Source organism: Nerophis ophidion, linkage group LG14, assembly GCF_033978795.1.
Source record: "Nerophis ophidion isolate RoL-2023_Sa linkage group LG14, RoL_Noph_v1.0, whole genome shotgun sequence".
In the NCBI taxonomy this organism is placed as follows: Eukaryota; Metazoa; Chordata; class Actinopteri; order Syngnathiformes; family Syngnathidae; genus Nerophis; species Nerophis ophidion.
The window spans coordinates 26097019-26122717 of NC_084624.1; the positions used below are offsets into that span (position 1 = coordinate 26097019).

Below are 25699 nucleotides of genomic sequence, written 5' to 3' on the forward strand. Positions count from 1 at the left end.
ACGAGGTTGGTACTAGGTGGGATTTGAACCAGGGCCCCTCGGGTTGCGCACGGCCACTCTTCCACTGCGCCACACCTACTTTGAGACAAGTTCTATAGTGATGCATGTTTGGTTATGGTTATTTATATCCAAAAATTGCGAGAAGGACTTTTTACTGTCAATATCGGCTGCTGAGTTAAATTTTTTAATGTTTTCTGCTGGTGGTGTGCCTCCGCTTTTTTTTCAATGAAAAAAATGGGCCATGGCTCAGAAAAGGTTGGAAAACACTGCTCTACATAACCATCCAAAGAGCGCCAACAATACTCCCTTTACATTCTGTGACTTGAACATTAACCAAGTATTAGTGATATTGTTGTTATAAATGCTGAAGAACTATTCATAGCAGCGATGTGATCACAGAGCGCTAACTAACTTGAGTAGCTCTATTGACATCATCAGTTGTTGAGCTGCTTTCTCGCCTCGGTGCTCGTGAAAGTTAATTCTAGATCACAAATATAGCCACCCACCTAGGTAGTAAAAAGATAATGACATAATTTGGAAATGTATACCCAGAAATGGAAGAAAGGCACTAAGACGCTTGCTTCCACGCGCCAAACCTTTTTTTTTTTTTTTTTTTAACTCTTTGCAAGGATTATGAGTCATTTTTTATCAAATTGGGAATATATCAACATCCTAACAGTCGGCATCCCAATGAGAGCAGACATTGTACAGTAAGTGATGTTTTATGTTTGTTGGTTCTCATGAAGTTGAACAGTGAGTAGTAATCAGTGCTGTTGAAGGAAAAAGCGAACGTTGCAGTGCGTTTTTATAATTAATACGCCACCACATGCTTGAAATGATCAAAATACGTCAATATGACATGTTATTATAAATATGTTTGTTACTACATTACATATATACTTAGTGTATATGAAACCTTGATGGAGGTGTTTGGATGTTTTTTACAGGCAGAATAGAGCGATTCCCAAAGACTCCATTGTAAGCAGACTTTTACTCACATTTATTTACGAGTTTGAATGCATAAAAAAGAAAAACATATTAACACATGTTATTGTCTTACATAAGGAGTAAGAATGATAGGCAAAATTCCAAACAAAGGGCAGTTTCCCTTAAGCCCATGAGGTACAACGGGTGGATGGAACAGTGGGAGAAGGGCCGCAGCTTTGACACCAGATGCTCTTGCTGGTTATTTGGTTTTAATAAACAAAAATAAAGTTTAACACGAAAAAACAACTTTCTTATTCATTGTTATACATTTCTCCTTTTCAATGTTCGAAAATCCTTTTTCCACACTGATGAATACAGCTTCGAAAGGAAATTGTGCTGTAGTGGAAAAACGTTATTTTTTTCAGCCTTCCAACTACAGTTGTCCCTTGTTTATCGCGGTTAAATGGCTTCAGACCAGACCGTGACAAGTGAATTTCTGCAAAGTAGGAATTCTTATTTATTAATCAAATATTTTCATAGTTAGAGCATAAAGTATCCTTATGTATTTTGTATACATTACAACCCTCCAGATGAAATAACACCACATAGTCAACTTTACTCTTGTAAATATAGTCAATATAATAGAAAATAATACATATACCTTGCTGTCATACATATAAGACATACTTAAGGCATATAGTAATAGACTCTCACTCACACACACACACACACACACACACACACACTTCTTAAACACAAAAACACTAATGTATAAAAAATAATGCAACTTCTGCAAAGATGATTTGCTGTCTAATACAGTACAGCACCTTACATTTGTTATTTTAAGTCCATTTAGCCTTTTTTTCTTTAGCCAAAATTACATCAACATTTTATTAATTTGACTAATAATAGGCCATAATGAAACGCAAAAGAGAGAGATGTTTTTAAACATTTAATAAAAAATAAAAAAAAACTGCGAAAAAGCAAAGCTGCAAAATTCGGAGTGAAAGTGTTATGAAAGGAAACACTGTAATTAAAATTAAAATGACCTGAAAGTCAACCAGCACCATTGAAAGAACGCCAAAACCTGTAAATGTGCGTCAATAAAGCACTTCATCTTACTAAATGTATTTGTTTTTTCAATTTTGACAGGAGAAAATGCATACATTTTAATGTTATATTATCTGATCATGCATCAAATATTAAATTATTATATCATTTGAACCTTTTTTTTTTGGGGAAGAATAAAAATCTAATGATTCCGCCCGATTGTCGCTGAGATAGGCACCAGCGCCCCCCGCGACCCCAAAGGGAATAAGCGGTAGAAAATGGATAGATGGATGGATGGATGGATTTCATCCTTCTGTTAGTAAATGGTACAACATTCAAATGCAGGAGCTATTACATCATAAAGGGATTTTATCTTTATATTTACGTGTTACAAATGGCCTTCTGAGGGCAGCCGTAACTGCAATATGTCCCTCCATGAAAACAAGTTTGAAACCCTTTATTCACCATCAAGAGGCACCTCAGTCCGCTATCATCCTGAAGCACAACCATGATCGACTTGCTTTAATGGGGAATATATAGCGACACAGTCACTTTAGAGACAAATTTGTGTATTTCTCTAGTCTGATGACACATTGAATGCCAGTTGACTTGATTACACATTAATTGTGCAAAACCTTCTGTGCCTCTAGTTCATGTGTCGGGAACCTTTTTGGCTGAGAGAGCCAAGAAGCCAAATATTTTAAAATGTGTTTCCGTAAGAGCCATATAATATTTTTTTTTTCACTGAACACAACTAAACGCGTGCATTTTTAAGGAACATTTCTAGAGTATAGTAGGAATTGTATTATTTGTAATAACATTGTTATTCCTGAAGCTAACTGTAAGGGGGCGTGGCCTGCGGGCCTGCAGCGAAGCAGGATGGTGCCAGGACCGGCCTCGAAATTAGCGACAGGTGCGTACCTGCCGCTCTGTTATAAGCAGCAGCCAGGAGGAGAGACGGGGTTGGGGCTGGAGCCAGAGTGAGAGCAAGAACTGAAGAGAAAAAGAAAATTGCTGGGAAGCAACTGAGAGACTTATTGAAAAATAAAACAATATTGTAACCCTGAAACAGGCTCTCATGTCGGTGCTTGGTGGTCTGAGGAACTCCCAGGTGGGCAAGCCCCACACTAACCAATAATAAATAAATAACTTTTTACCATTAACGCAACTTCTTGAACAGGTGCGTTGGAAAACGGGTGGATGGATTAAAAATGCACGGGAATGTTTTATATTTTGAACGTTATTTTTAACAAGTGGAATTTTTCATTACTTATCGTGTTAAGCAATGTCAGCTCAGATTTATCCGAGAGCCAGATGCAGTCATCGAAAGAGCCACATCTGGCTCTAGAGCCATAGGTTCCCTACCCCTGCTCTAGTTGTACAAACCCCATTTCCCGGGTTCAAACAAAGGGCCCCCCACTGCACGACATCACAAGTCATCGAATACAGCATGCAGTCTCGCAGGTCATCAAAGAGAGGTTTAATGTGCAGCTCTCGGTGGACAGATTAGGGATGAATCAACAAATCAGCCCACTTAGGGGACGTAGCGGTGAATCTTTCAGAGGCCACTTTGAAGGCTTACCGTAGAAGGGATAACAAACTTTGATGAAGCACACCACGCTGAGCAGGGTGAGAGTGGTCAGGCTGCAGATGCCAAACAGCATGCCGCAGAAGGCGTAGATGGAGCAAGCCGTCCTCCCATACAGCCACCTGCGTGGGAGGGGCACGGTGTGGAGAAGACAGAAAAATAAACAATTGGAATAAAAGCAAGACTTTCACACACAGCAACACAAAGGCAAAATATACAAATAAAGTAAATACAATTTGTTTTGCCATAAGAAATAAGGAATAATCTGTTCCAGTGTCAAGCTCTTGCCGCTATAACTAATTGTAACAATGCAGACAACGTTTGTAGTAAGGCTGCAAGAATTAATTGATTAAATCAATCGGAAAAAAGATTTTATTTATATTCCACAGCTTTGATTGATCTTTTATTGAGTGTAACTACTAAAAATTGACATAATTCAGCTTTCTGTGTGGAGTATGAACCCGTGACTGTTCTGAGTTCTACCCGTGACTGCGTGGGTTCCCTCCGGGTACTCCGGATTCCTCCCACCTCCAAAGACATGCACCTGGGGATAGGTTGATTGGCAACACTAAATTGGCCCTAGTGTGTAAATGTGAGTGAGAATGTTGTCTGTCTATCCGTGTTGGCCCTGCAATGAGGTGGCCACTTGTCCTGGATGTACCCCGCCTTCCGCGTGAATGCAGGTGGGATAGGCACCAGCACACCCACGCGTCCCTGACAGGGACAAGTGGTAGAAAATGGATGGCGGGATAACCGAAAACGCATGGAGTCCTTTAAATACACTGACATTATTCTTATTAATGCATATGTTAAAAGTGCAATTTCATAAATATTTATAATTTATATATACAGATAGATAGATAGATAGATAGATAGATAGATAGATAGATAGATAGATAGATAGATAGATAGATAGATAGATAGATAGATAGATAGATAGATAGATAGATAGATAAACACTTATATACACATACACACACACATATATATATATATATATATAATATATATAAACACGTACAAACCCCGTTTCCGTATGAGTTGGGAAATTGTGATAGATGTAAATATAAACGAAATACAATGATTTGCAAATCCTTTTCAACCCATATTCAGTTGAATGCACTACAAAGACAAGATATTTGATACTTAAAGTCATAAACTTTATTTTTTTTGCAAATAATGATTAACTTAGAATTTTATGGCTGCAACACGTGCCAAAGTAGTTGGTAAAGGGCATGTTCACCACTGTGTTACATCACCTTTCTTTTAACAACACTCAATAAACGTTTGGGAACTGAGGAAACTAATTGTTGTAGCATTTAAAGTGGAATTCTTTCCCATTCTTGTTTTATGTAGAGCTTCAGTCGTTCAACAGTCCGGGGTCTCCGCTGTCGTATTTTAAGCTTCATAATGCGCCACACATTTTCGATGAGAGACAAGTCTGGACTGCAGGCGGGCCAGGAAAGTACCCACACTCTTTTTTTACGAAGCCACACTGTTGTAACACGTGCTGAGTGTGACTTGGCATTGTCTTGCTGAAATAAGCAGGGGCGTCCATGAAAAAGACGGCGGCAGCATATGTTGTTCGAAAACCGGCAATAATGGTGCCTTCACAGATGTGTAAGTTACCCATGCCTTGGGCACTAATGCACCCCCATACCATCACAGATGCTGGCTTTTGAATTTTGCGTTATAACCGTCTGGATGGTTCGCTTCCCCTTTGGTCTGGATGACATGATGTCGAATATTTCCAAAAACAATTTGAAATGTGGACTCGTCAGACCACACAGCACTTTTCCACTTTTTATCAGTCCAACTTAGATGATCTCGGGCCCAGAGAAGCAGGCGACATTTCTGGATGTTGTTGATAAATTGCTTTCGCTTTGCATAGTAGAGCTTTAACTTGCACTTACAGATGTAGCGACAAACTGCGTTTAGTGACAGTGGTTTTCTGAAGTGTTCCTGAGCCCATGTGGTGATATCCTTTAGAGGTTGATGTCGGTTTTTGATACAGTGCCGTCTGAGGGATCGAAGGTCACGGTCATTCGATGTTGGTTTCCGGCCATGCCGCTTACGTGGAGTGATTTCTCCAGATTCTCTGAAACTTTTGATGATATTATGGACCGTAGATGTTGAAATCCTTAAATTTCTTGCAATTGCTATTTGAGAAACTTTCTTCTTAAACTGTTTGACTATTTGCTCACACAGTTGTGGACAAAGGGGTGTACCTCACCCCATCTTTTCTTGTGAAAGACAGCATTTTTTGGGAAGCTGTTTTTATACCCAATCAGGGCACCCACCTGTTCCCAATTAACCTGCACACCTGTGGGATGTTCCAAATAAGTGTTTGGTGAGCATTCCTCAACTTTATCAGTATTTATTGCCACCTTTCCCAACGTGTTGCTGGCATCAAATTCTAAAGTTAATGATTATTTGCAACAACAAAAGTTTATCAGTTTGAACATCAACTATGTTGTCTTTGTAGCATATTCAACTGAATATGGGTTGAAAATGATTTGCAAATCATTGTATTCCGTTTATATTTACATCTAACACAATTTCCCAACTCTTATGGAAACAGGGTTTGTACATATATATATATATATATATATATATATATATATATATATATATATATATATATATATATTAGGGGTGTGGGAAAAAATCGATTCGAATTCGAATCGCGATTCTCACGTTGTGCGATTCAGAATCGATTCTCATTTTTAAAAAATCAATTTTTATTTTGTTGTTGATTTTTTTAATCAATCCAACAAAACAATACACAGCAATACCATAACAATGCAATCCAATTCCAAAACCAAACCTGACCCAGCAACACTCAGAACTGCAATAAACAGAGCAATTGAGGAGACACAAACACGACACAGAACAAACCAAAAGTAGTGAAACAAGAATGAATATTATCAACAACAGTATCAATATTAGTTATAACTATAGCATAGCAGTGATTAAAAATCCCTCATTGACATTATCATTAGACATTTATAAAAATTAAAAAAAAAGAACAATAGTGTCACAGTGGCTTAGACTTGCATCACATCTCATAAGCTTGACAACACACTGTGTCCAATGTTTTCACAAAGAAATAAGTCATATTTTTGGTTCGTTTAATGGTTAAAACAAATTTATATTATTGCAATCACTTGATAAAACATTGTCCTTTACAATTATAAAAAAAAATATATTTTAAATCTACTACTCTGCCAGCATGTCAGCAGACTGGGGTAGATCCTGCTGAAATCCTATGTATTGAATGAATACAGAATCGTTTTGAATTGGAAAAAATTTGTTTTTGAATCGAGAATCGCGTTGAATCGAAAAAAATCGATTTATAATCGAATCGCGACCCCAAGAATCGATATTGAATCGAATTGTGGGTCACCCAAAGATTCGCAGCCCTAATGTATATACAGTATATTTACATATATAAATGTACATATATACATCAGGACCACTATTATACATGTACATATATATGCATATATACATGTATATATATATATATGTACATATATAAAAGTGGTCCTGATTGAAACAATTTAAGGGTCATTTGACTGTAGATAAGCATGTGTTAGACCATATGTGTTATGCATATGTTAGACCATAGTACCTGTGGTAAACACTGGAAGTTATTGCCATCGGGGAGAGAGACAGAGTTAGGCCCAGGTCGCTGACAGCCAAGTTGATGATGAAGTACTCAGCTGGCTTCAAGACGTGCTTTTTCTTGTAGGACACATACAGCAAGGTGCTGTTGCCAAATAGTGAGCATATTCCTGCATAAAAACAAGAACCAAAACAGTAGGTATTTCCACCGACACCTACAATCTAATAAGATCCCATACAAGAAATGCCTCATATACCACTATGTCTCCAAATACATGTAGACAACGACAATGTACCTTACTGCACTTGCATGCATTCTAGACAACAAAGTGCATCCGGAAAAATTTTACAGCGCTTCACTTTTACCACATTTTGATATGTTAGAGCATAATTCCAAAATGAAATACATTTATTTGTGTCCTGAAAATTCTACACACAATACCCCATTATGACAATGTGAAAAAAACATTTTTTTTTTTTTTTGCAAATATCTTAAATATTAAAAAACTAAGTACTCACAGCCTTTGCCATGAAGCTCAAACGTGAGCTCAGGTGCATCCTGTTTCCACTGAGCATCCTTGAGATGTTCCTACAGCTCAATGGGGCTGTTTGCAACATTTGCACAGCCGCCTCCAGGGCGCAATCGAGCAATCCTAACTGTCAAGGCCAACGACAGTCGTTGAAGTGCAATTTCCCCTCATTAGCATTGAGGTATTGTGTGTGTAGATCGACTACTACCACTACAAAATAGTCGGAATTCCCTGCGTAAGCATTCCAATCTATTGTAAACAAATGGCTGACTGGTCATTTTCTGTGACCAGAATGTTTCTAACTCCTTTTATTTGTTGGAGGCTAAATTGCAGAGTATTTTAGGAATGGTTGAAAGGACAGTGTTGTATGTGGGAGTAAGTGATGTGGCAGACCACCTTCTCTGTTCAGGGATGGTTTTTCAACCTAGACATAAATGGTTTCCCTCACTACTCTTTCGTACCATCCATCTTCCCTGTCCAGATTCTGTACATTTTTGCTCTCAAAGGAGTGTTGTTTCTCCCTAAGGTGCAGGTAGACAGCGGAGGCTTGGCCTGAAGAGTATTATTTTTGCAAATAGTATAATATAATGTCAGCAACACATTGCAAAAAAATGGCACAGGGGCCTTTTTACCACTGTGTTACATGGCCTTTCCTTTTAACCACACTCAGTAAATGTTTGGGAACTGAGGAGACCAATTTTTGAAGCTTTTCAGGTGGAATTTTTTCCCATTCTTGCTTGATGTACATCTTAAGTTGTTCAACAGTCCGGGGTCTACGTTGTCATCTTTTACGTTTCATAATACGCCACACATTTTCAATGGGAAACAGGTCTGGACTACAGGCAGCCCAAATTAAAAGAGTGCGGGTACTAAAGTTAAAGTACCAATGATTGTCACACACACACTAGGTGTAGTTTACTATGAAGCCATGCTGTTGTAACACGTGGCTTGGCATTGTCTTGCTGAAATAAGCAGGGGCGTCCATGAAAAAGACGTTGCTTGAATGGCAACATATGTTGCTCCAAAACCTGTATGTATCTTTCAGCATTAATGATGCCTTCACAGATGTGTAAATGACCCATGCCTTCAGCACTAATGCACCCCCATACCATCACAGATGCTGGCTTTTCAACTTTGCGCCGATAACAATCCAGATGGTCCTTTTCTTCTTTGGTCCGTAGGACACAACGTCCAGTTTCCAAAACCAATTTGAAATGTGGACTCGTCAGACCACAGAACACTTTTCCACTTTCCATCAGTCCATCTTAGATGAGCTCTGCCCAGCGAAGCCGGCGGCGTTTCCGGTTGTACAGATGTAGCAACAAACTGTAATTACTGACAGTGGTTTTCTGAAGTGTTCCTCAACCCATGTGGTGATATCCTTTACACACTAATGTTGGTTTTTGATGCAGTATACCATGAATTGATTAACGTGGACCCCGACATAAACAAATTGAAAAACCTCTTCGGGTGTTACTATTTAGTGGTCAATTGTACAGAATATGTACTGAACTGTGCAATCTACTAATAAGTCAATCAATTCAATCAATCAAAATGATCGAAGGTCACAGCTTTACTGCTTACGTGCAGTGATTTCTCCAGATTCTCTGAACCTTTTAATAATATTACGAACCGTAGATGGTGAAATCCCTAAATTCCTTGCAATAGCTGGCTTAGAAATGTTGTTCTTAAACCGTTCGACAATTTGCTTACGCATTCATTCACAAAGTGGTGACCCTCGCCCCATCCTTGTTTGTGAATCACTGAGTATTTCATGGAAGCTGCTTTTATACCCAATCATGGCACCCACCTGTTCCCAATTAGCCTGTTCCCCTGTGAGATCTTCCATATAAGTGTTTGATGAGCATTCCTCAACTTTCTCAGTCTTTTTGCCACTTGTGCCAGCTTTTTTGAAACATATTGCAGGCATAAAATTCCAAATGACCTAATATTTGCAAAAAATAAAGTTTTCCAGTTCGAACGTTAAGTATCTTGTTTTTTCAGTCTATTCAATTGAAAATAAGTTGAAAAGGATTTGCAAATCATTATTCTCTGGTTTTGTGTTTTGTTGGTTTGATGTATCATTTTTCTTTTCTGCAATAGAATGCAATAGGCAGTCAACCTTCGGCTTTTCTCACTTAATGTAGTGTAGTTGGACATACGGTATGTCTCCTCAGAAACATGCGGGAAAAATTCCAGACGTTTCATAGAGCCAGAGGTCTTATTTGTCTTTCAAAATAAATACAGTAATATCACAAAGTACTACTCAGATATTATTTTTAAAGATGTGAAAATGTAATTATTAATGAAAATATCTCCTATAAAAGTCCAGCCTTTTCTAATGAATTATATTATTAATAATCCCTCCCCTAGCCCATGATTTCAAAAATGTTTTTTTTTTGTTTTTTTTTAGAAATGGTTGTACTTTTAAATGTACTTGTAAATAATATTTGTAATATCATTTAGGATACCTGAATGTGTTCCCCCACTTTGTATTATTTGCAATTTAAGGCAGGAAATTAATCACAACAGTGGTAGTTTCAGCACTTTGCTTATTAATTTATACAAGTCAAAATCATAATTGACAATAAAATGCACATAAGACATGAGTCGACCTATTAAGGTGTAAACATTGAAAGAAATACTGGCAGTGTTTTGGCTCCAGAAGAAACAGCAGTATTTAAAAGTAGGAATCCCGGGAAAACCTGTTTTTAAATGACCGTATGTCTTGAACTAAAGTATTAACCCCGTTTCCAAATGAATTGGGAAAATGTGTTAGATGTAAATATAAACGGAATACAATGACTTGCAAATCATTTTCAACTCATATTCAGTTGAATATGCTACAAAAACATCATATTTGATGTTCAGACTGATAAACATTTTTTTTTTGCAAATAATCATTAACTGTAGAATTTGATGCCAGCAACATGTGACAACGAAGTTGGGAGAAGTGGCAATAAATACTGATAAAGTTGAGGAATGCTCATCAAACACTTATTTGGAACATCCCACAGGTGTGCAGACTAATTAGGAACAGGTGGGTGCCATGATTGGGTATAAAACAGCTTCCCAAAAAATTGCTCAGTCTTTCACAAGAAAGGATGGGGCGAGGTACACCCCTTTGTCCACAACTGCGTGAGCAAATAGTCAAACAGTTTAAGAACAACGTTTCTCAAAGTGCAATTGCAAGAAATTTTGGGATTTCAACAACTACTGTCCATTATATCATCAAAAGTTTCAGACAATCTGAAGAAATCACTCCACGTAAGCGGCATGGCCTGAAACCAACATTGAAGGACCGTGACCTTCGATCCCTCAGACGGCACTGTATCAAAAACCGACATCAATCTCTAAAGGATATCACCACATGGGCTGAGGAACACTTCAGAAAACCACTGTCACTAAATATAGTTCATCGCTACATCGGTAAGTGCAAGCTAAAGCTCTACTATGCAAAGCGAAAGCCATTTATCAACAACATCCAGAAACGCAGACAGCTTCTCTGGGCCCGAGATCATCTAGGATGGACTGATGCAAAGTGGAAAAGTGTTTTGTGGTCTGACGAGTCCACATTTCAAATTGTTTTTGGAAATATTCGACATTGTGTCATCTGAACCAAAGGGAAAGCGAACCATCCAGACTGTTATCGACGCAAAGTTCAAAAGCCAGCATCTGTGACGGTATGGGGGTGCATTAGGGCCCAAGGCATGGACAACTTACACATCTGTGAAGGCACCAATAATGCTAAAAGGTACATACAGGTTTTGGAACAACATAGGCTGCCATCTAAGCGCCGTCTTTTTCATGGACGCCCCTGCTTATTTCAGCAAGACAATGCCAAGCCACATTCAGCACGTGTTACAACAGCGTGGCTTTGTAAAAAAAAAAAAGTGTGGGTACTTTCCTGGCCCGCCTGCAGTCCAAGCCAGTTTCCCATGTGTGGCGCATTATGAAGTATGGATGTCCCGATCGGATATTGATATCGGAAATCAGTCCGATATGAGCCAAAAAAGTGAATAGCGGATTTTATCGGACTGAATCTAAAAACTCCGATATAAGCACTCCGATATAAGCTGTCCATTTTCCGCTGCAGCACTTCTATAATAGGTGACTCTTGTTTGATCACACTTCAACACAGTAGGTGGCAGCAATGCCCCGTAAGTAACGTTGGTGCCGGCCGCGGAAGAAGAGCATCTTTGATCCAGCATGCACAGCCCACGTGATCACACCAACGACAACGCGTGTGCTTGCAGCAAAGTGTAGTGATGTCGGCTGTGTGGAAGTATTTTAATGTAAACTCGGACAAAGACGTTGCCGCTAAAGGCAACATTTGTCAGGCGCAAGTGTCATGTGGAGGGACAGAACCGGGAAGGTTCAATACAAGCAACCTCATCGCACATTTGAAAAAACACCACAAAAAAGAACATGAGGATTTTCGCGAGAGCAGCAAGGCAAAGCAACAAACCTCTGGCTTGCTTCAGCAACCCACGCTGGCCGAAAGCTTTGCTAGACGTGACAAACTACCACGGGACAGCAAAAAGGCAATGGCCATAACAGAAAAGATAGTTCAGTTTATTGTGCTTGATGACCAGCCCCTGTCGATGGTGAGTAATGTCGGGGTTTAAACGCTTAATGGAGTACCTCGAACCTTGCTAAATTATTCCTAGCCGCGATTACATTGTAGACAAAACAGCACAGCATGCCGAAATGCTTATCTTCTTGGAAAAAAATCTCCACATTATGCTCGGACTGCAAAAATTTGTTTTATGCTCTTATTATGTTTATTGTGTTTACACTATTCTTCAGTGAAGACTAAAAGTAATTACTTCATTGTTTTGGGCACAGTCAGTCAGTGAAACTGGAGCTGTGAAGTCTTAACTTTTTTTATTTGTATTTTATTTTTTTTCTTTGTTATGAAAAAGGGACGTTTTTGTCATGAAAAAGGGAGGTTTTTGTGGTTGGTGTACTAATTGTAAGTGTATATTGTGTGTTTTATGTTGATTTAATAAAAAATAAATAAAAATATTATTTTTATTTATTTATTTTTTTTAAATAAAAATTAATAAAAAAAAATTCTGCGGCCCGGTACCAATCGGGCCACGGCCCGGTGGTTGGGGACCACTGATCTACGGCACAGCAGCTCAGACAAGGAACAAAGGAGAGTGGGCGGGTTTGTTTGCAGAGCAGCCAGCCCGAAACGCATGTTTCAGGAACAGATGCAGAAGCAAGTTTTTACAACAAAGTTCTGCATAAAAGAGATAATATCATATCATGTTTATTACACTTTGTATTCATATTTTGCTGTTTGTTACATTTTTGTTGTTTTGCTTGATTGTAAAAGATACACAACTATTGAGGAGTTGGTCTGAGAAGTAAGAGGAACGATGTTCATATGTTGTTAATATTCAGTGTTTTATTGTTTATAGTTAATTTTGTAAATCCCACTTTCTTTATTTTAATGTACATTTCGGGTGTCCCATTAAGTAAAAAAACTGTAAAATTCCATTCCGTTTTTTGAGGTCGTCTGTCATTTTTTTAGAACTCTTTTGGACATTGTGACTTTTGGTATTACTGTTCATGAATAAAAGGACCCAAACACATACTGTACAGCAGATTTTTACAGCTAAATATGTATATATCATTTATAAACACATACACATTGGCCCCCCAGACATATTTCTCTCTCAATGTGGCTCCGAGTCAAAATATTTGCCCAGCTCTGTACTTGTCAGGAAGTAGTGGTGAAGAACCCCAAGATGTAGAGATGGCAGGCTCAGTGAAGGAAAACGTGATTTTAATGTCTCAAAAATGCAAGGAAAACACAAATCAGAAACCAGGAAACAGGCAAACTTGAGACAGCAAACAGGAACCAAGAAACAGAAGGAATGGAGACAGCAAACAGGAGCCAGTTGAAACTGTTCAGCATACAGGAACAGCTCACAGTCCACAGCATACAGCTAGTAATACTCCAGCACTGACTGGAGGGAGAGGCAGGTATAAATAGGAGCCTGATTGGCACACGTGGTGGCAATTGACAGACTGCAAATCAGTTAAGGGAAACAAGCGCTTGGGGAGATATGCAAGAAAAGGAACCAAAATAAGAGCACTGACAGGAAATAAAACAAACACAGAGAAAAAACCATGACATAACCAAACTGTAAGTGAGAATCCTGACAGTAGCCTCCCTTCCGGTAATGGATACTCTGCAGAAGTTGTAGAAAAAACACAAAAACTGGACACTGGAGGGCAGAAGGAGGACAAGGCGGTGGGCCGCCAGGCCAAGTGTCAGGTGGCGACGGCGAGTTAAACGCTGCCGCAATTGGCGAGGGGGTCGCCCATGGAATGGTGGTATGGCCAAATCTGTGGCCGACAGGAGGGCCGCATACCGGCGCCTGATGGCCCACCGTGCATCAGGCCAGCTGGATGTCGTGGAACCAACGATGCTGGAGACGCTGGCAAAGCCATGGGACGGTCTGCTGGAGACGAGGAAGCTGATGTCGTCGCCGTGGGCGGAGCCAGCGACGAGGGGGACAATGTCGTCGCCATGAGCGGAGCCAGTGATAAAGAAGATGTCGTCGCCGTGGGCGGAGCCAGTGACGAGGAAGACGATGTCGTCGCCATGAGCGGAGCCAGTGATAAAGAAGATGTCGTCGCCGTGGGCGGAGCCAGCGACGAGGAAGACGATGTCGTCGCTGTGGGCGGAGTCAGAGGAGCAGGTGACTCGTTTGCCAGCATTTAGCGGAGTCATAGGAGCAGGCGGCTCGTCTACCGGCGGACAGAGGAGCAGACGGCTCGTCTGCCGGCGGAGTCTGAGGAACAGGCGGCTGTCTGCCGGCATGGGCGGAGTCAGAGGAGCAGGTGGCTCGTCTGTCGGCGTGGGAGGGTTCGGCGGGGTTGATGCCGTCCACAGGCCGCCCGGGGTGGATGGCGGCGTCTGTAGTCCCACCGGGGTGGATGCCGGCGACTGCGGCAGATCCACTGGAGTTAGAAGTAGCTGTGCCTCCCCAGCTACACAGATACTCGTAGACTCCCCTAAAGGGACGGATCCAAGACGACCCCTAAGAGGCCCACAAACGACAGGGAAGGGTTGGAGGGAGCTTGAAAGGAGGTAAAACATCATCTCCATTCGGCCATCAGCGCCAGCATCCTGTCTGGCCTTTCCGCCATAGAAATAGCTATTCTGTATTCTGTCAGGAAGAAGTGGTGACGAACCCCACGATGCAGAGATGGCAGTCTTAGTGCAGGAAAACATGATTTTAATGTGCCAAAAATGCAAAGAAAACACGAATCAGAAACCAGGAAACTTGACACAGCAAACAGGAACCAGGAAGAACTGTAGACAGCAAACAGTCGAAAGCGTTCAGCATACACGAACAGCTCACAGTCCACAGCATACAGCTAGTAATACTCCAGCACAGATTGGAGGGAGAGGCAGGTATAAATAGGAGCCTGATTGGTAATTTCCACCAGGTGTGCCAGACTGCCAATCAGGTACAGGTGAGGGAAACAAGCGCTCAGGGAGACATGCAGGGAAAGGAACCAAAATAAGAACGCTGACAGGAAATAAAACAAATGCAGAGAAAAAACCATAACAACCAAACAGTCAGTGAGAATCCTGACAGTACTATTCCATACAGTAAAAATAAAGACAAGTGGCGCCTCTGTCCAGATTTTCTGAGAATATGACAAATAAATAGCTTTTTAAAATTCCAGTACACTTGACTCACCGAAGACTGAGTAGACCACAGCCACAGTTATGTCTAGAGGTACAGGGATGCTCGACTGGAAGGTAATGTCCTTGTCCGATGCCCCCATCTGAAGAAGGAAAGAAAAATAGTTAAGATATGTTTTATTCAAATTATTATCTTTTTGTACTTTCCTTTATCATCATTCTGCTTCAGCGGACAAAGTCAGGAGGAAAGTGACACAGACAGAATACTGAATAAGGTTCAATAGATGTCGTGAGGGTCGATAAACAAGAGGGGGTACATTACTGGCAACAGAGAGATGGACCTGATTGCAAGTCATATTTCTGATAATAAAACCAATTGACTTCAGCATTACTGGAAAAATAAAACTCATACAGTATACTGTATGTTTGTATGGAGTTTTCAGTAACATCTAGAGGTTGTGGAGCTCTGTGGAGTTTTAAAATGTGAACAATTTAAACAAGATGCATTTACTGTCGAAACTTACAAGAATCTACATAAAATTACTTTTTAGCATTTTTTATAGAAATAACAGGATGTTTCGGGAGAATAACAGTACAATTGGGCATTACCGTATTTTTCGGGCGCACCGGATTATAAGGCGCACCGCCAATGAGCGGGTCTAGTCAGGTTTATTTTCATACAAAAGGCGCACCAGATTATAGGGCGCATTGAAGGGGTCATGTTATGATTTATTTTTCTAAATGGAAACCAGTGTGTGCCCCGCCTCAAGCCCCAATGCAGCTGAGATAACCCTGAAAGGGACAATCGGTAGAAAATGGATGGATGGATGGATGGATGGAAAACACTTCTTGTGGTCTTAATAACATGTAATGGTGGTTTTTTGGTCAAAATGTTGCACTAATTATGTTTTGCAGATCATCTTCAAGCCACTTTCTGACAGTTGCTTCAGGTTGCGCCGTTTTGTGGGCGGTCTTATTTATGTGGTTCACCTTCGACACCGTCCTCTCCCCGTCATCTTTGTTGTAGCGGTGTAGCATGCAAGGATGTGAGTGGAAGAAGTGTCATAAGATGGAGCTAACTGTTTTAATGACATTCACACTTTACTTCCATCAACAACGGAGCAGCATCTCCTCATCCGTGGCTCACTAGTGCAACAACAAGGCCAGAAATGTGTCCGGTGAAAAACTGTCTGACCGGAACCCTCTAACAACTAAAGTTCCTTGGGTGAATTATGTCATCTCACTACACTGGTATGTCTGTTTCATGGCGAGTTTACAGACAGAAATAAAATAACTTTACAATACTTTATATTAGAAATGGCAACAGCAGAGGATGCATGATAGAAGATAGAGAAAAAGAAGACTACGGTGTCATCACACAAAGGCCGGAAGCGCACAAATTTTCAAGACTTATGCAGATCCCAAATACAGATCCGCAGGTACCAGAACGTAAGAAGTTTCATTTGCATAATATTGCGAAACAAAACGCCAGATAATCTCTTACCTTATACACACACTATAATAATACTGGTATTTTAATACAATCCATCAAGCGGTGCGGCTTCATAGCTTACCAAACTCGTACTAAAACGTTTTGATAGATTTTTGAGTACCGTGTGTAATGTTCTATATTTTCAATGGAACATAAAACATTTTGGTGTCGTTTACTTGAGTCATGTAGCAGTCTACACCTATCGCTTATGTGTGATTGTCGTCATATTGCAGTCTACACGTATCTTTAATGTGTGACTGCTATCTACTGGTCACACTTGTCATTTCACCATGTACCAAATAAAATAGCTTCAAGGTCAGTAAGCACAACCAGACTTATTCTGTACATTTGGCGCAATGTCGAGTTTTGAGAAAATGAAAGGATTTTAAATAGCGGCAAATACTGTATTTTAATTTTTGCCATCTAATTATGAATTGTCCCCCTTTTTTATGAATGAATAAACATGGATGTGTAATGTGGAGCAACTGTGCACCCACAGATAGAGAGAGTTGTCTGCATCCTGAGCCAGTGAGCCAAAAGCTGTCAGGGGAGTGAGGTTTACACAACATACCATCACATAGCAACAGCAGGTTAGGATTTAATAAAAATGTTGAAGTCCGTTATGTATAGAGACGTAGTTTGTGGATCTCCGTGAAGTTTTTACATTTCAGTAATTCAAACAAGATACATGCAGAAACTCACAAGTATCAAACTAGAAGCACAATTCTCTTTACAGTCAGTGCAAAGTCAATTAATAAAGGTTCGCCAAACAGCAGTTTCGTCGAAACACGTCTTCGATAGCAAACATTAAAAATGCCTCGTCAAGACACACAGTCGCTTATTTTAAAAAAATAGTCACCAAAAACATTTACAAATGTGACTTTTACGACATGTTTAATAGATATAACATTAACAACATAGCTATATTTTCAATTCGTTTGGATACATTTTGCAACGTTAGGATGGATGATTTGACCCTCTTTAATATTCTTAAAAATATATATAAAGATGTTTAACTACAGTTTGTTGACACCGTCGGATTTTAGATTTAAATAAGATATATTTGTGAACTATTGAATATCAAACTAAAAGTAACATTTCGTTTACCGTCTGTGCATTATTAATTTAACAATCCGCACTTTCGTCAAAACATGTCTTAGTTATTATTAGCGATCATTAATAATTTAACAAGTGAGTCATATCGAAGTCACGCTGTTCAATTTAAAACACTATTATTATGGCACCGATGTGTCGAATTTAGACTCTATAAGTCAAATGGAACTTCATTCAAAGACAAATATATGTAGAAAACAACCAGACTTACCTTAATTAGGGATATAATCACGCCAGCCTTGACGCTGTAATTCGATCCATTTAAGTTAAAAGAAAACTTTCCAAGATGTTATTTTGTTTTTAAACGTGCCACTCGGTCAGGTTTTGGTGCCTAAAGAAGATATGAAGCAGCGCTAAAGATGCTGATAGTGTCTAACAATCTGGAGGTTGCATCTGTTCTAACTGAGCTCCTCTTCCCTGCCAGCTGATGACGTCACGGGCAGCCTTCATTCTCACACTGGACTTAATTACCTTTTACTTTGAAGCTATTTAAGCTGTTTCATGGTTAAAATACATACAAATATAGTCATGTAATGATAGTACAAAATACATAAAGAAGTGTTGTGTATACCTGCACTTCAGAAATTTAGCATGCTATTTTTTTTTCTCTCAACACAAAACAAAAAAGCATCTCCAATACAATATCTTCTTCTGCAAAAAAAAGAAAAAAACCCCAGCAAGATTAACATAAAATGAAAAATAAACCTTGTGTGTGTCCGAGAAGGAGCAGGAAGAAGCAAACAACTATGAAGTTCTGCCACATCAATCAGATAATCTAAATTGTAATCATCAACACAATTCATAATCACCTGATACTTGACAGTATTAACAGGAAACATCCATCCATCCATCCATTTTCTACCGCTTGTCCCTTTTGGGGTTGTGGGGGGGTGCTGGAGCTTATCTCAGCTGCATGCATTTGGGCAGGAAGGCGGGTTACACTCTGGACAAGTCGCCACCTCATCGCAGGGCCAACACAGATAGACAGACAACATTCACACTCACATTCACACACTAGGGCCAATTTAGTGTTGCCAATCAACCTATCCCCACAAATAATATATACTTACGTCATATACTTATAATAATGAACCCACAATTTAATCCAATGTTTGAATGCAGTAAACACATTATAACCTTAAAGAACTGCACTTTTTTTTTATTTCATTTTGCCTATCCTTCACAAAACTAAACCACATATGTTTTTTGGTTTTTTTGCGCTGTCTAAGTCGTAAAATATGGCCAGTGTGAGGTGGCTAACCATGCAGATAATTGGAGTATTGAGCTGATGAGCTGCTACATCACCACTGAGTTGGTGAAAGTTTATTCTGGAATCTAGATTATAAATCAGTCTACTGTCACTGTCAATACCTTGCACAAACCCCGTTTCCATACGAGTTGGGAAATTGTGTTAGATGTAAATATAAACGGAATACATCCATCCATCCATCCATTTTCTACTGCTTATTCCCTTTGGGGTCACGGGGGGCGCTGGTGCCTATATCAGCTACAATCAGGCGGAAGACAGGGTACATCCTGGACAAGTCGCCACCTCATTGCAGGGCCAACGCAGATAGACAGACAACATTCACACTCACATTCACACACTAGGGACCATTTAGTGTTGCCAATCAACCTATCCCCAGGTGCATGTCTTTGGAAATGGGAGGAAGCCGGAGTACCTGGAGGGAACCCACGCAGTCACAAGGAGAACATGAAAACTCCACACATAAAGATCCCGAGCCCAGGATTGTACCCAGGACTACTCAGGAACTTCGTATTGTGAGGCAGACTCACTAACCCCTCTGCCACAGTGCTGCCATAAACGGAATACAATGATTTGCAAATCATTTTCAACCCATATTCAGTTGAATATGATACAAAGACAACATATTTGTTGTTCAAACTCATAGACTTTTTTTTTTTTGTCAACTAATAATTAACTTAGAATTTCTTGGCTGCAACACGTGCCAAAGTATTTGGGAAAGGTCATGTTCACCACTGTGTTACATCACATTTTCTTTTAAAAACACTCAATAAAGGTTTGGGAACTGAGGAAACTAATTGTTGAAGCTTTGAAAGTGGAATTCTTTCCCATTCTTGCTTTATGTACATCTTCAGTCGTTCAAAAGTCCGGGGTCTCCACTGTCATATTTTACGCTTCATAATGCGCCGCACATTTTCGATGGGAGACAGGTCTGGACTGCAGGCGGGCCAGGAAAGTACCCGCACTCTTCTTTTACATTGTAACACGTGCTGAATGTGGCTTGGCATTGTCTTGCTGAAATAAGCAGGGGCGTCCATGAAAAAGACGGCGCTGAGATGGCACCATATGTTGTTCCAAAACCTGTATGTACCTTTCAGCATTAATATTGCCTTCACAGATGTGTAAGTTACCCATGCCTTGGGCACTAATGCACCCCCATACCATCACAGATGCTGGCTTTTGAACTTTGCGTCGATAACAGTCTGGATGGTTTGCTTCCCCTTTGGTCCGGATGACACAATGTCGAATATTTCCAAAAACAATTTGAAATGTGGACTCGTCAGACCACAGAACACCTTTCCACTTCATATCAGTCCTTCTTAGATGATCTCGGGGCCCAGAGAAGCCGGCGGCGTTTCTGGATGTTGTTGATAAATGGCTTTCGCTTTGCATAGTAGAGCTTTAACTTGCACTTACAGATGTAGTAATGAACTGTATTTATTGACAGTGGTTATCTGAAGTGTTCCTGAGCTCATATGGTGATATCCTTTAGAGATGAATGTCGGTTTTTGATAAAGGGCCGTCTGATTGATCGAAGGTCACGGTCATTCAATGTTGGGTTCAGGCTATGCCACTTACGTGGAGTGATTTCTCCAGATTCTCTGAACCTTTTGATGATGGGACGGCGTGGCGCAGTGGAAAAGTGGCCGTGCGCAACCCGAGGGTCCCTGGTTCAAATCCCACCTAGTACCAACCTCGTCACGTCCGTTGTGTCCTGAGCAAGACACTTCACCCTTGCTCCTGATGGGTGCTGGTTGGCGCCTTGCATGGCAGCTCCCTCCATCAGTGTGTGAATGTGTGTGTGAATGGGTAAATGTGGAAGTAGTGTCAAAGCGCTTTGAGTACCTTGAAGGTAGAAAAGCGCTATACAAGTACAACCCATTTATCATTTATGATATTATGGACTGTAGGTGTTGAAATCCCCAAATTTCTTGCAATTGCACTTTGAGAAACGTTGTTCTTAAACGGTTTGACTCTTTGCTAACGCAGTTGTGGACAAAAGGGTGTACCTCGCCCCATCCTTTCTTGTGAAAAACTGAGCATTTTTTGGGAAGCTGTTTTTATACCCAATCATGGCACCCACCTGTTTCCAATTAGCCTGCACACCCGTGGGATGTTCCAAATAAGTGTTTGATGAGCCTTCCTCAACTTTATCAGTATTTATTGCCACCTTTCCCAACTTCTTTGTCACATGTTGCTGGCATCAAATTCTAAATTTAATGATTATTTGTAAAAAAAAAAATGTTTATCAGTTTGAACATCAAATATGTTGTTTTTGTAGCATATTCAACTGAATATGGGTTGAAAATGATTTGCAAATCATTGTATTCCGTTTATATTTACATCTAACACAATTTCCCAACTCATATGGAAATGGGGTTTGTACAAACTGTTGTTTTTTGTGCAACTTTTTATCCAATATAAAGCCACCCCTCTGCACTATACTGCATCTTTTCATTTTCCTAAACAATGTATCATGGGTATTCATATCAAACCTTCGTCATATCAATAAATATACCCACTGCAAATTTGTTGCTATTTATGTAGGCTGTTAACTCGCTCCGTTGATTTTGATCTTGCTTTGCAGAAACCAAACTGACTTCCCATCAGCATATTCTGTTTTTTTCAAATAAACGTTTACAAGTACACTATATTGCCAAAAGTATTTGGCCACCTGCCTTGACTCACATATGAAATTGAAGTGCAATCCCAATTCTAACCCATAGGGTTCAATGTGATGTCGGTCCAACTTTGACAGGTATTACAGCTTCAAATCTTCTGGGAAGGCTGTCCACAAGGTTGCAGAGTGTGTTTATATGAATTTTCGGCCATTCTTCCAAAAGTGCATTGGTGAGGTCACACTGATGTTGGTTAAGAAAGCCTGGTTCCCAGTCTCCGTTCTAATTCATCCCAAAGGTGTTCTATCGGGTTCAGGTCAGGACTATGTGCAGGCGAGTCAAGTTCATCCACTTCAGACTCTGTCATCAATGTCATTACGAACCTTGCTTTGTGCACTGATGCACAGTCATGTTGGAAGAGGAAGGGGCCCGCTCCAAACTGTTCCCACAAGGCTGGGAGCATGGAATTGTCCAAAATGTTTTGGTATCCAGGAGCATTCAAAGTTCCTTTCACTGGAACTAAGGGCCAAGCCCAACTCCTGAAAAACAACCTTCCACCATAATTCCTCCTCCACCAAATTTCACACTTGGCATAATGCAGTCCGAAATGTACCGTTATCCTGGCAACCTCCAAACCAAGACTCGTCCATCAGATTGCCAGATGGAAAAGTGTGATTCATCACTCTACAGAATGCGTCTCCACTGCTCTAGAGTCCAGTGGCGACGTGCTTTACACCACTGCATCCCACGCTTTGCATTTAACTTGGTGATGTATGGCTTAGATGCAGCTGATCGGCCATAGAAAGTAGAAACCCATTGCATGAAGCTCTTTGCGTACTGTATGTGGGCTAATTGGAAGGTCACATGAAGTTTGGAGCTCTATAGCAACTGACTGTGCAGAAAGTCGGCGGCCTCTTTGCACCCGATTTGTTGCACAGGTGGCATCCTGTGACAGTTCCACGCTGGAAATCACTGAGCTCCTGAAGAGCGGCCCATTCTTTCACAAATGTTTGTAGAAACAGTCTCCATGTCTAAGTGCTTGGTTTTATACACCTGTGGCCAGGCCAAGTGATTAGGACACCTGATTCTGATCATTTGGATGGGTGGCCAAATACTTTTGACAATATAGTATAATTTAGAGCACTGTGAGAGTAAGGATCTCGGGCTGTAGTTGTTAAAATGTGTATGTCAGCAGATTCATATTCTGGAATAATTCTAGCGATTTTCATTTTGTGTGAGAATGTACCAGTTCTAAATGATAAATGACGTAGACTCCATGTAAGTGGATCTACAATTTCATCAATTACCTTTTTTATATTTTCATTAATATTGTTCAAAGCTGAAATCAAAAAAACTATTTTATTTTGTTAATTTGTTAGCTAGCATGCTACTTCCTTGTTCCTAGGGGATGATTTAATATGACTGTATCATACCATTTTCATTTATGGGAGGGGGGAAAACACTTCCTTTGTGCAACAAATGGTAAAAACAGAAAATAAATAAAGATTATAGTGTGCCAGATTTAAGTCATTTTGTCAATTGGTATGTTTGTTAGCTAGCATGCTACTTCTTAGTTCTTGGAAGATGACCCAACACAAGACTGTATAGTTGTTTTAGATTATTATTTCTGGGTTGGACTGGGAAACGAGAAGAAATAAGTGGTGACTAATACAAACACGAATAATTATATCAGCAAAAGTGAAAAATCTTGACGCACGGAATTTGTTTGTAAGTTTGTTAGCCAACATGCTACTTCCTGGTTTATGGAGGATGACGTAAGGAGAGGGGTTGGCCTTAGACCGGGGGTCTCAGACATGCGGTTTGGGGCCGATTGCGGCCCGTAAGACGTTATTTTGCGGCCCCCACCTTAATATAAAAGTTAAATGTTAGTGCGGTCCGTGAGTCTTATATGAATGGCGCTTGACAGCGTTGTGTTATTTGGGTACAAAAGGGCTCTTTCAACGTTCTGGGTTGCCTACCCCTGCGTCAGTGGAAAAGCGGCAAATGAGTGAAAGCGATAGAGACGTTGCCATGGAGACGAGGGTTTTCTTACGTGCCCGGCTGCAGTCACATTGCGACACCGGTCCGTCAGTAATAACAGTCCCCGATAACCTGGACCAATTCAAACAGTTATTTGTTTTTTTTTGTGGTTTGATTTGCATTGCCTCACACGATGAACACTACATATATTTCTATATGACGCCGGATAACACTCCGGGAGCCGTCAGTTTTTTTGCGCTTGCTATCCTGGTACTATTACCCGCCGACCGCCGTTTTGCTGTAGGGAGGAAAAGCGGAATGACACACATTGCGGAAATAATATTATTCTCCGTGCGTCGGCTAAATACAAATACCGGTATATTCCACAACCCTTAACATGTCTTTTTCAAAGCCTGCAGTGAAGAGAATGGTTAGTGATGAGCAAAGACAATTCCAGGAAAAGTGGGAAATGCAATATTTCTTTGTTGAGCACAGGGGCACCCAGACGTGTCTTATATGCACGGAGAAAGTTGCGGTGCACAATTGTTTTTAAGAAAAATGTTCTTGTGGCCCAGCCTCACCCAGACTCTGCAACCAGTGGCCCCCAGGTGAATTGAGTTTGAGACCCCTGCCTTGGACACTCTAAGTTGCACCTACTAAGGTGACGACGGCGGAAGTGAACCCTGTTTTAAAGACATGGCCACGGTGGCGCTGACAAGGCGAGACTGGACCCCTGATTTGTAAGGTAAACCAAGATGGGTAACACAAAGCACCACTGTTGTTGATATTTTGCTTGTCGAATGAATTGCTTTTTTCGGATATTTATATGCAATCCTTACCCTAACTTAAACCATAACATTTAACTTGGGGGGGAGCCACGCCCTACCCCCGGCGCACACCAGGGGACACCGCCATCCCACCACTTCAGGTGGGATGGAACAATCCATATAACACGTCACAGACTACGTCACGCTAACATCACGTGACACCTCTGATGAAGGCTGCAAAAGCAAAGTAGCCGAAACTTGTCGGGTACAAAACTTTACCTTACAAGCCTCAACCATTTATAAATAAACATCAGTAGGCTAAATGAACCTTGTCAACATAGTGTGTGATTGTGTGTATGAATGTGGAAATAGTGTCAAAGCAAGTATAACTCATTTACCATTTACCATATGGTGCACTGCCGATGAGCGGGTCTAGTCAGGTCTATTTTCATACAAAAGGCGCACCGGATTATAGGGCGCATTAATTAAAGGGGTCATATTGTGATTTTTTTTAAAATGTAAAACACTTCCTTGTGGTCTACATAACATGCAATGGTGGTTCTTTGGTCAAAATTGTCAGGTTCGACCCTGACAGTTTGGTTATGTTTTAGTTTTTTCCTCTGCATTTGTCTTTGTTTCCTCTGTGTGTGTAATATTTCCTGTCAGCGCTCTTATTTTGTCTGTTTCCTGTGTTTCTTCCTGAGCACTGTTTACCTTCAGCTGCGGCTGATTGGCACCTGGCCACACCTGGCGTCAATCAGCCCGCTCCTATTTAGACCTGTCTTCCCATCCAGTCAGTGCTGGATTATTGTCGATGTCACTTCCGTATTGTCGCTCCTGTCGTGTTGTGTCGTGTCATTGCAACGTAGCGGTAAGCTATATTTCGGTATCTGTTTGTAGCTTACTGTCTTTTGTTCCCTGCTTCCGTTTTGTTTTCATCCTACATTTAACAACTTCTGTTTTCCTGTTCGCTACCCGCTAGCTTCCACACTAGGCCCTTTTGTTTTTGATAGCTTCCATGCTAAGCTCCTTTTGTTTTCTAGCTCCCATGCTGGCTCTTTTAGT

At 40.5% G+C, this 25699-nt stretch overlaps 1 protein-coding gene across 1 annotated transcript in view; it reads right to left on the bottom strand.

The window, feature by feature from the left end:
- LOC133568370 (opsin-5-like) overlaps window positions 1-18452 on the bottom strand; it is a 28684-nt gene extending 10232 nt beyond the window's left edge. The window contains exons 1-4 of the mRNA XM_061920263.1: window positions 18214-18452; window positions 15453-15540; window positions 7200-7362; window positions 3560-3687 (exon numbers count right to left, since the gene is read on the bottom strand). Of these exons, the coding sequence (XP_061776247.1) occupies window positions 3560-3687; window positions 7200-7362; window positions 15453-15540 (379 nt within the window). The 5' untranslated portion in view covers window positions 18214-18452. The remainder of the gene's footprint in view (window positions 1-3559; window positions 3688-7199; window positions 7363-15452; window positions 15541-18213) is intronic.
- Between the last annotated feature and the right edge of the window lie 7247 nt (window positions 18453-25699).